Source organism: Zonotrichia albicollis, chromosome 1 (genome assembly GCF_047830755.1).
Source record: "Zonotrichia albicollis isolate bZonAlb1 chromosome 1, bZonAlb1.hap1, whole genome shotgun sequence".
Lineage (NCBI taxonomy): Eukaryota > Metazoa > Chordata > Aves > Passeriformes > Passerellidae > Zonotrichia > Zonotrichia albicollis.
This window is the reverse complement of record NC_133819.1, coordinates 155528287-155541455: the sequence shown is the minus strand read 5'-3', so window position 1 is coordinate 155541455 and position 13169 is coordinate 155528287. Positions and strand designations below refer to the sequence as shown.

The window sequence follows — 13169 nt, the reverse complement described above, 5'->3', positions numbered from 1 at the left end:
CCCTGTCCCTGTCACTGTCCCCATGTCCCCTCAGGTACCAGCAGGAGTTTGGTTTCACCATCCCGGGCCGTGTGTCACTGTGTGTGTCACTGTCAGTGTCCCCATGTCCCCAAGGTGTCCCCATGTCCCCCCAGGTACCAGCAGGAGTTTGGTTTCACCATCCCGGGCCGGGCCGTGCTCGTGGACGATCTGCGGGTCAGGGGCACCGGCAGCACCGAGCCCGTGCCCGAGCCCCCCCTGGCGCCCCGGGGGGAGCCCCCCAGGGTGGAGACGGTGAGGGGGGCACTGGGGGGCACCGGGGGGCACCAGGGGGTCATGGGGAACCGGGGGGGGCACAGGGAATGGGGAGGGCACAGGGGGCACTGGGGGGGTGTCACAGGGAATGGGGGGCAATAGGGGGCACAGGGGGCAATGGGGGGAACCAGGGGGCACTGGAGGAAATTGGGGGGGCTGGGGGTGTCTGGGGTCTGGGGGCCTGGGGGGAACTGGGGTCTGGGAGTGAGCCAGGAGTGACCCCAGGGGTGACCCCAGGGGTGACCCCAGGTGACCCAAAGTGACCTCAATGTCCCCCCTACCCGGTGACACAGGGCTATTTCGAGGGTGGGTGCTGGGTATGAGGTGACCCCAGGTGTGACCCCAGGTGACCCCAATGTCCCCATGTCCCCCCAGGTGACCCGGTGCTATTTCGAGGGGTGGGTGCTGGGTATGAGGTGACCCCAGGTGACCCCAGGTGTGTCCCCAGTGTCCCCCCAGGTGACTCAGGGGTGACCCCAATGTCCCCATGTCCCCCCCAGGTGACCCGGTGCTATTTCGAGGGGTGGGTGCTGGGTATGAGGTGACCCCAGGTGACCCCAGGTGACCCCAGGTGTCCCCCCAGGTGACCCGGTGCTATTTCGAGGGGGGGTACCGGGACACCCCCGTGTTCCTGCTGGGGGAGCTGGGCTCAGACCACGCCCTGCCCGGGCCGGCCATCGTCATCGACACCAACAGGTGACACACGGACACACGGACACACGGACAGGGACAGGGATGGGGACACACAGACACACGGGCACAGATGGGACAGTGGGGACAGGGACAAGGGGACCGGGACCACGCCCTGCCCGAGCCGGCCATCGTCATCGACACCAACAGGTGACACACGGACACACGGACAGGGACAGGGGGACACAGGGACAAGGGGACAGGGACAGGGGGACAGCAGGGGCAGGGGGACAGGGATGGGGACAGGGACACAGGGACAGGAATGGGGACACACAGACACATGGACACACGGACACACAGACAGGGACAGGGATGGGGACACACGGACACACGGACACACGGACACCGACAGGGACAGGGATGGGGACACACAGACACACGGACACATGGACACACGGACGGGGACAGGGGGGCACAGGGACAAGGGGACAGGGATGGGGACAGGGACACAGGGACAGGGACCACGCCCTGCCCGGGCCGGCCATTGTCATCGACACCAAGAGGTGACACCGGGACACACGGACACACGGACAGGGGGACAGAAGGGACAGGGACAGAGACAGGGGGACAATGGGGACAGGGGGACAATGGGGACAGGGGGACAATGGGGACACACGGACACATGGACAGGGGGACAGAAGGGACAGGGACAGAGACAGGGGGACAATGGGGACACACAGACACACGGACAGGGGGACAGCAGGGACAGGGACAGAGGGGACAGGTACAGGGATGGGACAGGGGGACAGTGGGAGAGGTGACACAGGGACAGGGACACGGTGGGGACAGGGATGGGGACAGGAGGGGACGGGGATGGGGGACAGGGCAGGGACAAGGACGGGGACAAGGGGGACAGGTGGGGACAGAGGGGACACAGGGACACCTGGGCATGGTGGCACCTGGGTGGGATTCAGGGCACCCCCCGGTGTGACCTGTGGGACCCCGGGGGGATTTGGGGGGACCCCCGTGTGACCCCCGTGGCGCCCCCCAGCACGATCGTGGTGGAGCCGGGCTGCGTGGCCCGTGTCACCGCCCTTGGGGACATCAGCATCGAGGTGACGGCGGGGACAGCGCCGGCCCTGGGCCCGGCCATGGAGCCGGTGGCGCTGTCCGTGTTCTCGCACCGCTTCATGAGCATCGCAGGTGGGCTGGGCAGGGGTCTCGAGGGGGCTTTGGGGGGAATTTGGGGGTTCCTGAGGGGTCCTGGGGGGTTTTTGGGGGTCTTTGGGGGTCCCTGGGCCCGGCCATGGAGCCGGTGGCGCTCTCGGTGTTCTCGCACTGCTTCATGAGCATCGCAGGTGGGCTGGGCTGGGGTCTCGAGGGGGCTTTTGGGGGGCTTTTGGGGGAATTTGGGGGTTCCTGAGGGGTCCTGTGGGGTTTTGGGGGGTCTTTGGGGGTCCCTGGGCCCGGCCATGGAGCTGGTGGCGCTCTTGGTGTTCTCGCACCACTCCATGAGCATCGCAGGTGGGATTTGGGGGGCGTTTGGGGGGTCCTGGGGAGGGGGGTTGAGAGGGTTTGGGGTGGTCCTGGGGCTCCATGAGCATCGCAGGTGGGACTTTGGGGGGCTTTGGGGGGACTTTGGAGGGGCTTTCAGGGGTCTGAATGGATCCTGAGGGGTCCTGGGGGGGTCCTGGGGCTCCATAAACATCGCAGGTGGGATTTGGGGGGGTCCTGGGGGGCTTTGGGAGGGATTTGGGGGGTTCTGGGTCTCCATGAGCATCGCAGGTGGGATTTGGGGGGCGTTTGGGGGGTCCTGGGGAGGGGGCTTGAGAGGGTTTGGGGGGGTCCTGGGGCTCTATAAACATCGCAGGTGCGACTTTGGGGGGCTTTGGGGGGACTTTGGAGGGGCTTTCAGGGGTCTGAATGGATCCTGAGGGGTCCTGGGGGGGTCCTGGGGCTCCATAAACATTGCAGGTGGGATTTGGGGGGGTCCTGGGGGGCTTTGGGAGGGATTTGGGAGGGTTCTGGGGCTCCATGAGCATCGCAGGTGGGATTTGGGGGGCGTTTGGGGGGTCCTGGGGGGCTTTGGGGGGTCCTGGGAGGGTTCTGGGGCTCCATGAACATCGCAGGTGGGATTTGGGGGGCTTTGGGGGGACTTTGGAGGGGCTTTCAGGGGTCTGGGTGGATCCTGAGGGGTCCTGGGGGAGTCCTGGGGGGTCCTGGGGGGGTCCTGGGGGGGTCTCTGTGGGTCCCTCCGAGGTGTCCCCATTTCTGGGGTGTCCCTGGGGGTCCCCAAAGACAGGGACCCCTCAATTCAAACTCATCCCTCAGGGCAGATCCAGCACAGGGGGTCCCGGGGGTCTCAGGGCTGGTTCCCGGGGGTCTCTGTGGGTTCTCCCGGGGGTCTCCCCGATTCTACCCCATTTTTGGGGGTCCCTGAGGGCAGGGAGCCCCCCAATTCAATCTCATCCCCCCCAGCTCCCCAAGGCAGATCCAGGGCTGGGGGTCCCGAGGTGGTCCCGGGGGTCTCTGTGGGTTCTCCCTGGGGATCCCCCCGAGGTGTCCCCATTTCTGGGGTGCTCCTGAGGGTCCCCAAAGACAGGGACCCCTCAATTCAAACTCATCCCTGGAGGCAGATCCAGCACTGAGGGTCCCGGGGTGGTCCTGGGGTGGCCCTGGGGGTCTCAGGGCTGGTTCCCGGGGGGTCTCAGGGCTGGTTCCCGGGGGTCCCCCCGTTTTTGGGGTGCCCCCTGAGGGTGCCGTGTCCCCTCAATTCCATCTCATCCCCCTTAGATCCCTGAGACAGACCCAGGGCAGGGGGTCCTGGGGTGGTCCCGGGGGTCTCAGGGCTGGTTCCCGGGGGTCCCCCCATTTTTGGGGTGCCCCTGAGGGTTCTGTGGCCCCACAGGGACCCCTCAATTCAAACTCATCCCTCGAGGCAGATCCAGCACTGGGGGTCCCGGGGGTCTCAGGGCTGGTTCCCAGGATTCCCCCCGTTTTTGGGGTGCCCCCTGAGGGTGCCGTGACCCCTCAATTCCATCTCATCCCCCTTAGATCCCTGAGACAGACCCAGGGCAGGGGGTCCTGAGGTGGTCCCGGGGGTCTCTGGGGGGGGTCCCTGGGGATCCCCCCGAGGTGTCCCCAATTTTGGGGTGCTCCCCAAAGACAGAGACCCCTCAATTCAAACTCATCCCTCGAGGCACACCCAGCACTGGGGGTCCCGGTGGTCCCAAGGTGGTCCCGGGGGTCTCAGGGCTGGTTCCCGGGGGTCTCTGTGGGTTCTCCCGGGGGTCTCCCCGATTCTACCCCATTTTTGGGGGTCCCTGAGGGCAGGGAGCCCCCCAATTCAATCTCATCCCCCCCAGCTCCCCAAGGCAGATCCAGGGTTGGGGGTCCCGAGGTGGTCCCGGGGGTCTCTGGGGGGGGTCCCTGGGGATCCCCCCGAGGTGTCCCCATTTCTGGGGTGCTCCTGAGGGGTCCCTAAAGACAGAGACCCCTCAATTCAAACTCATCCCTCAGGGCAGACCCAGGATGGGGGTCCCGGGGTGGCCCTGGGGTGGTCCCGGGGGTCTCAGGGCTGGTTCCAGGGGTCTCAGGGCTGGTTCCCGGGGGTCTCTGTGGGTTCTCCCGGGGGTCTCCCCGATTCTACCCCATTTTTGGGGGTCCCTAAGGACAGGAGCCCCCCAATTCAATCTCATCCCCCCCAGCTCCCCAAGGCAGACCCAGGGCAGGGGGTCCTGGGGTGGTCCCGGGGGTCTCAGGGCTGGTTCCCGGGGGTCTCAGGGCTGGTTCCCGGGGGTCCCCCCGTTTTTGGGGTGCTCCTGAGGGGTCCCCAAAGACAGAGACCCCTCAATTCAAACTCATCCCTCAAGGCAGATCCAGCACAGGGGGTCCCGGGGTGGTCCTGGGGTGGTCCCGGTGGTCTCAGGGCTGGTTCCCGGGGTCTCAGGGGTGGTCCCGGGGGTCTCAGGGGTGGTCCCGGGGGTCTCTGTGGGTTCCCGGGGGTTCCCCCGTTTTTGGGGCGCCCCCTGAGCGTGCCGTGTCCCCGCAGAGCAGATGGGGCGCACGCTGCAGCGCACGGCCATCTCCACCAACATCAAGGAGCGCCTCGACTTCTCGTGCGCCCTGTTCGGGCCCGACGGGGGGCTCGTGTCCAACGCCCCCCACATCCCCGTGCACCTGGGCGCCATGCAGGAGGCCGTGCAGTTCCAGGTGGGGGGATTTGGGGGGTCCTGGGGGGATTTGGGGGGGATTTGGGTGGGTTTGGGGGTCTCAGAGGGAGTTTAGGGGTCCCAGGGCCATGCAGGAGCCGTGCAGTTCCAGGTGGGGGGATTTGGGGGGTCCCAGGGGGGTTTTGGGGGGTCCCGGGGGGATTTGGGGGTCCCAGGGCCATGCAGGAGCCGTGCAGTTCCAGGTGAGGGGGTTCGAGGGGATTTGGGGGGTCCCAGGGGGGTTTGGGGGTCCCAGGGCCGTGCAGGAGGCCGTGCAGTTCCAGGTGGGGGGATTTGGGGGGTCCCAGGGGGATTTGGGGGGTCCCTGGGGGGATTTGGGGGTCCCAGGGCCATGCAGGAGCTGTGCAGTTCCAGGTGAGGGGATTTGGGGGGGATTTGGGGGGTCCCTGGGGGGATTTGGGGGGATTTGGGGTAGATTTGGGTGGGTTTGGGGGTCCCAGGGCCATGCAGGAGGCCGTGCAGTTCCAGGTGGGGGGATTTGGGGGGTCCCAGGGGGATTTTGGGGGGTCCCGGGGGGGTTTGGGGTGGATTTGGGGTGTTTGGGGGTCTCTGGCTCGTGTCCAACGCCCCCCACATCCCCGTGCACCTGGGCGCCATGCAGGAGGCCGTGCAGTTCCAGGTGGGGGGATTTGGGGGGTCCTGGGGGAGTTTGGGGGTCCCAGGGCCATGCAGGAGCCGTGCAGTTCCAGGTGAGATTTGGGCGGATTTGGGGGGATTTGGGGTAGATTTGGGTGGGTTTGGGGGTCCCAGGGCCATGCAGGAGCCGTGCAGTTCCAGGTGAGGGGATTTGGGGGGTCCTGGGGGGATTTGGGGTAGATTTGGGTGGGTTTGGGTAGGTTTGGGGGTGTCAGAGGGAGTTTAGGGGTCCCAGGGCCATGCAGAAGCTGTGCAGTTCCAGGTGGGGGGATTTGGGGGGTCCAGGGGGATTTTGGGGGGTCCCTGGGGGGATTTGGGGGTCCCAGGGCCATGCAGGAGCCGTGCAGTTCCAGGTGAGATTTGGGGGGTCCTGGGGGTCCCTGGGGGGGATTTGGGGGTCCCTGTGGGGATTTGGGGGTCCCAGGGCCATGCAGGAGCCGTGCAGTTCCAGGTGAGGGGATTTGGGGGGTCCCTGTGGGGATTTGGGGGTCCCAGGGCCATGCAGGAGCTGTGCAGTTCCAGGTGAGGGAATCTGGGGGGGATTTGGGGGGTCCAGAGGGGATTTGGGGGGTCCCGGGGGGGTTTGGGGGTCCCAGGGCCATGCAGGAGCCGTGCAGTTCCAGGTGCGGGGATTTGGGGGGTCCCTGGGGGGATTTGGGGGGTCCTGGGGGGATTTGGGGGTCCCAGGGCCATGCAGAAGCTGTGCAGCTCCAGGTGAGGGGATTTGGGGGGTCCCAGAGGGGTTTGGGGGGGATTTGGGGTAGATTTGGGTGGGTTTGGGTAGGTTTGGGGGTCTCAGAGGGAGTTTAGGGGTCCCAGGGCCATGCAGGAGTCGTGCAGTTCCAGGTGAGATTTGGGGGGATTTGGGGGGTCCAGGGGGGTTTTGGGGGGTCCCTGTGGGGATTTGGGGGTCCCTGGGCCATGCAGGAGCCGTGCAGTTCCAGGTGAGGGGATTGGGGGGTCCCAGGGGGGATTTGGGGAGTCTTGGGGGGATTTGGGGGGTCCCAGGGGGATTTGGGGGTCCCAGAGCCATGCAGGAGCCGTGCAGTTCCAGGTGAGGGGATTGGGGGGGGATTTTGGGGTTCCCAGAGTGGATTTGGGGGGATTTTGGGGGGATTTGGGGTCATGGGGAGATTTTGGGGTTCCCAGCGTGGATTTGGGGGGATTTTGGGGGAATTTGGGGTCATGGGGAGATTTGGGGGTTCCCAGCGTGGATTTGGGGGGATTTTGGTGATGCTTTGGGGTCATGGAGGATTTTGGGGTTCCCTGGAGGGGATTTGGGGGGTTCAGGAGGGAATGTGGGAGGGCATGGTGGTAATTTGGGGGGATTTGGGGTCATGGGAGATTTTTGGGGTTCCCGGGGTGGATTTTGGGGTTCACCCCCCCCCTGTGCCCCCCCCAGATCCGTAACCTGGGCCCGGAGCTGAGGGAGGGAGACGTGATCCTGAGCAACCACCCGATGGCGGGGGGCAGCCACCTGCCCGACCTGACCGTCATCACACCTGTGAGTGACACCTGGGAGTGACACCTGTGTGTGACACACCTGGGGGTGACACACCTGTGTGTGACACACCTGTGGGTGACACACCTGGGCTGGGATCCTGAGCAACCACCCGATGGCGGGGGGCAGCCACCTGCCCGACCTGACCGTCATCACACCTGTGAGTGAGTGACACACCTGGGGACACACCTGGGGACACACCTGGGACACACCTGGGGACAGGGACACACCTGTGTGTGACACACCTGTGAGTGAGTGACACACCTGTGAGTGACACACCTGGGGACACACCTGTGAGTGACACACCTGGGGACACACCTGGGGGTGACACACCTGGGGACAGGGACACACCTGGGACACACCTGTGAGGGACACACCTGGGACACACCTGTGTGTGACACACCTGTGACACACCTGGGGGTGACACACCTGTGACACACCTGGGCTGGGATCCTGAGCAACCACCCGATGGCGGGGGGCAGCCACCTGCCCGACCTGACCGTCATCACACCTGTGAGTGACACCTGGGACACACCTGTGAGTGACACACCTGGGGGTGACACACGTGGGGGTGACACACCTGTGTGTGACACACCTGGGGACACATCTGGGGACAGTGACACACCTGTGTGTGACACACCTGGGACACACCTGGGGACACACCTGGGGACACACCTGTGAGTGACACACCTAGGGGTGACACACCTGTGACACGCCTGTGAGTGACACACCTGTGACACACCTGGGGACAAACCTGTGAGTGACACACCTGTGTGTGACACACCTGGGGACAGGGACACACCTGGGCTGGGATCCTGAGCAACCACCCGATGGCGGGGGGCAGCCACCTGCCCGACCTGACCGTCATCACACCTGTGAGTGACACACCTGGGGACAGTGACACACCTGTGACACACCTGGGGACAAACCTGTGAGTGACACACCTGTGTGTGACACACCTGGGGACAGGGACACACCTGGGCTGGGATCCTGAGCAACCACCCGATGGCGGGGGGCAGCCACCTGCCCGACCTGACCGTCATCACACCTGTGAGTGACACACCTGGGGACAGTGACACACCTGTGACACACCTGGGGGTGACACACCTGTGTGTGACACACCTGGGCTGGGATCCTGAGCAACCACCCGATGGCGGGGGGCAGCCACCTGCCCGACCTGACCGTCATCACACCTGTGAGTGACACACCTGTGTGTGAGTGACACACCTGTGACACACCTGTGTGTGACACACCTGGGCTGGGATCCTGAGCAACCACCCGATGGCGGGGGGCAGCCACCTGCCCGACCTGACCGTCATCACACCTGTGAGTGACACACCTGGGGGTGACACACCTGTGAGGGACACACCTGGGACACACCTGGGGACAGGGACACACCTGTGACACACCTGTGTGTGACACACCTGGGGACACACCTGTGTGTGACACACCTGGGCTGGGATCCTGAGCAACCACCCGATGGCGGGGGGCAGCCACCTGCCCGACCTGACCGTCATCACACCTGTGAGTGACACACCTGTGACACACCTGGGGGTGACACACCTGGGGACACACCTGTGAGTGACACACCTGTGAGGGACACACCTGTGACACACCTGTGAGTGACACACCTGGGGACACACCTGGGACACACCTGGGGACACACCTGTGAGTGACACACCTGTGAATGACACACCTGGGGGTGACACACCTGGGGGTGACTCACCTGGGACACACCTGTGAGTGACACACCTGGGACACACCTGGGGACAGGGACACACCTGGGGGTGACACACCTGGGGGTGACACACCTGGGACACACCTGTGAGTGACACACCTGGGGACAGGGACACACCTGGGGACACACCTGGGACACACCTGGGACAGCCGGGACACCCCCAGGTGTCCTGGCTGGGTGTCCCCAGGGTTTTCAGCTCTCCTGTGTCACCTGTCCTCAGGTGTTCTCACCAGGCCAGCCCCGCCCCATGTCACCTGTCCCAGGTGTCCAACCCAGTGTCCCGTCTGACCCCAGTGTCACCTGTCCCAGGTGTCCAACCCAGTGTCCCGTCTGACCTCAGTGTCACCTGTCCCAGGTGTCCAACCCAGTGTCACCTGTCTGACCCAGTGTCACCTGTCCCAGGTGTCCTGTCCCAGCTGTGTAACCCCTCACTGTCACCTGTCCCAGGTGTTCTGGCCAGGTGTTCCCTGCCTGGTGTTTTTCGTGGCCACGCCTGACCCCAGTGTCACCTGTCCCATGTCCCTAACCCCAATGTCACCTGTGTATCCCCATGTCACCTGTCCCATGTCCCTAACCCCAGTGTCACCTGTCCCATGTCCCTAACCCCAATGTCACCTGTGTAACCCAATGTCACCTGTCCCATGTCCCTAACCCCAATGTCACCTGTGTATCCCCATGTCACCTGTCCCATGTCCCTGACCCCAGTGTCACCTGTCCTGTGTCCCTAACCCCAGTGTCACCTGTGTAACCCCTCATTGTCACCTGTCCCGTGTCCTTAACCCCAGTGTCACCTGTGTGTTCTCATGTCACCTGTCCCGTGTCCTTAACCCCAGTGTCACCTGTGTAACCCCAGTGTCACCTGTGTAACCCCCCAATGTCACCTGTCCTGTGTCCCTAACCCCAGTGTCATCTGTGTATCCTCATGTCACCTGTCCCGTGTCCCTAACCCCAGTGTCACCTGTGTAACCCCAGTGTCACCTCTGTATCCCCAGTGTCACCTCTGTATCCCCATGTCACCTGTCCCATGTCCTCAACCCCAGTGTCACCTGTGTGTCCCCAGTGTCACCTGTCCCATGTCCCTAACCCCAGTGTCACCTGTGTAACCCCCCAGTGTCACCTGTCCCATGTCCCTGACCCCTCAATGTCACCTGTCCCAGGTGTCTGACCCCTCAATGTCACTGTTACCTGTCGCAGGTGTTCTGGCCAGGTGAGCCCCGCCCCGTGTTCTTCGTGGCCAGCCGGGGTCACCACACCTGACCCAGTGTCACCTGTCCCACCCCAATGTTACCGTTACCTGTCCCAGGTGTCCTGTCCCATGTCCCTGACCCCAGTGTCACCTGTCCCATGTCCCTGACCCCAATGTCACCTGTCCCGTGTCCCTGACCCCAGTGTCACCCTTACCTGTGACAGGTGTTCTGGCCAGGTGAGCCCCGCCCCGTGTTCTTCGTGGCCAGCCGCGGTCACCACACCTGACCCAGTGTCACCTGTCCCGTGTCCCTGACCCCAGTGTCACCTGTGTAACCCCACCCTTACCTGTCCCAGGTGTTCTGGCCAGGTGAGCCCCGCCCCGTGTTCTTCGTGGCCAGCCGGGGTCACCACACCTGACCCAGTGTCACCTGTCCCACCCTAATGTTACCGTTACCTGTCCCAGGTGTCCCTGTCCCATGTCCCTGACCCCACTGTCACCTGTGTAACCCCAGTGTCACCTGTCCCGTGTCCCTAACCCCACTGTCACCTGTGTAACCCCAGTGTCACCTGTCCCGTGTCCCTGACCCCAGTGTCACCTCTGTAACCCCAGTGTCACCTCTGTATCCCCATGTCACCTGTCCCATGTCCCTGACCCCAGTGTCACCTGTGTAACCCCAGTGTCACCTGTCCCGTGTCCCTAACCCCAGTGTCACCTGTGTAACCCCAGTGTCACCTGTGTAACCCCCCCAGTGTCACCTGTCCCATGTCCCTGACCCCTCAATGTCACCTGTGTAACCCCTCATTGTCACCTGTCCCATGTCCCTGACCCCAGTGTCACCTGTGTAACCCACCCTTACCTGTCCCAGGTGTTCTGGCCAGGTGAGCCCCGCCCCGTGTTCTTCGTGGCCAGCCGCGGTCACCACACCTGACCCAGTGTCACCTGTCCCATGTCCCTGACCCCAGTGTCACTGTTACCTGTCCCAGGTGTTCTGGCCAGGTGAGCCCCGCCCCGTGTTCTTCGTGGCCAGCCGGGGTCACCACGCCTGACCCAGTGTCACCTGTCCCATATCCCTAACCCCAGTGTCACCTGTGTATCCCCAGTGTCACCTGTGTAACCCCACCCTTACCTGTCCCAGGTGTTCTGGCCAGGTGAGCCCCGCCCCGTGTTCTTCATGGCCAGCCGGGGACACCACGCCTGACCCAGTGTCACCTGTCCCATGTCCCTAACCCCAGTGTCACCTGTCCCATGTCCCTGACCCCAGTGTCACCCTTACCTGTCCCAGGTGTTCTGGCCAGGTGAGCCCCGCCCCGTGTTCTTCGTGGCCAGCCGGGGTCACCACGCCGATGTCGGCAGCTCCAGCCCGGGGTCGCAGAGCCTGGCCCAGTGTCACCTGTCCTGTGTCCCTAACCCCAGTGTCACCTGTGTAACCTCATTGTCACCTGTCCCATGTCCCTAACCCCAGTGTCACCTGTGTAACCCCACCCTTACCTGTCCCAGGTGTTCTGGCCAGGTGAGCCCCGCCCCGTGTTCTTCGTGGCCAGCCGCGGTCACCACACCTGACCCAGTGTTACCTGTCCCATGTCCCTAACCGCAGTGTCACCTGTCCCAGGTGTCTGACCCCAATGTCACTGTTACCTGTGGCAGGTGTTCTGGCCAGGTGAGCCCCGCCCCGTGTTCTTCGTGGCCAGCCGCGGGCACCACGCCGACGTGGGCGGCTCCAGCCCGGGGTCGATGCCGCCGCACTCGCAGAGCCTGGCCCAGGAGGGCGCCGCCTTCGTGTCCTTCAAACTGGTGACCAACGGCGAGTTCCAGGAGCAAGGTGGGACATTGGGGACATTGGGGACACTGGGGACACTGGGGACATTGGGGACACTGGGGACACTGGGGACATTGGGGACATTGGGGACATTGGGGACATTGGGGACATTGGGGACATTGGGGACAGTGCGGGGACAGTGGGGACATCAGGGTGACTGGGGACAAAGCTGTTCCTGTCCTTCAAACTGGTGACCAACGGCGAGTTCCAGGAGCAAGGTGGGACACGCAGGGGACACTGGGGACAGTGGGGACATTGGGGACAGTGGGGACATCAGGGTGACTGGGGACAAAGCTGTTCCTGACCTTCAAACTGGTGACCAACGGCGAGTTCCAGGAGCAAGGTGGGACATTTGGGGACATTGGGGACATTGGGGACACTGGGGGCATCCCTGGGTATAAAGGTTTTCCTGTCCTTCAAACTGGTGACCAATGGGGAGTTCCAGGAGCAAGGTGGGACACTGAGGGGACACTGGGGACATTGGGGACAGTGGGGACATTGGGGACAGTGGGGACATTGGGGACAGTGGGGACAGTGCGGGGGCATTGGGGACAATGGGGACAATGGGGACACTGGGGACACTGGGGACAGTGGGGGGACAATGGTCCTTCAAACTGGTGACCAATGGCGAGTTCCAGGAGCAAGGTGGGACATGGGGACACTGAGGGGACAGTGGGGACAATGGGGACAGCCAGGGGATTGAGGACACTGGGGACAAAGGTGTTCCTGTCTTTTAAACTGGTCACCAACAGCAAGTTCCAGGACAAAGGTGGGACATGGGGGGACACTGGGGACATTGGGGACAGCCAGGGGATTGGGGACACTGGGGGCATTGGGGACACTGGGGACATCGGGGACCTCCAGGGGATTGGGGACATCCAGGAGATTCAGGACACTGGGGACATTGGGGACATCCAGACATTGGGGGGTTTGGGGGTACTGGGGACATCCTGGGGACAAAGGGTGTTCTTGTCCTTCAAAGAGGTCACCAGAGGAGATTTCCGGGAGCACAGTGGGACATGGGGACACTGAGGGGACACTGGGGACATCCAGGGGATTGGGGACACTGAGGGGACATTGGGGACATCCAGGGGATCGGGGACATTGGGTACAAAGGTGTTCCTGTCCTTCAA

General features: G+C 63.9%; 1 protein-coding gene across 1 annotated transcript in view; it reads left to right on the top strand.

The window, feature by feature from the left end:
• Positions 1-13169, top strand: part of OPLAH (5-oxoprolinase, ATP-hydrolysing) — a 66764-nt gene that overhangs the window by 29662 nt on the left and 23933 nt on the right. The window contains 6 exon segments of the mRNA XM_074558844.1: positions 135-273; positions 878-990; positions 1976-2127; positions 4976-5136; positions 7195-7296; positions 11865-12039. Of these exon segments, the coding sequence (XP_074414945.1) occupies positions 135-273; positions 878-990; positions 1976-2127; positions 4976-5136; positions 7195-7296; positions 11865-12039 (842 nt within the window).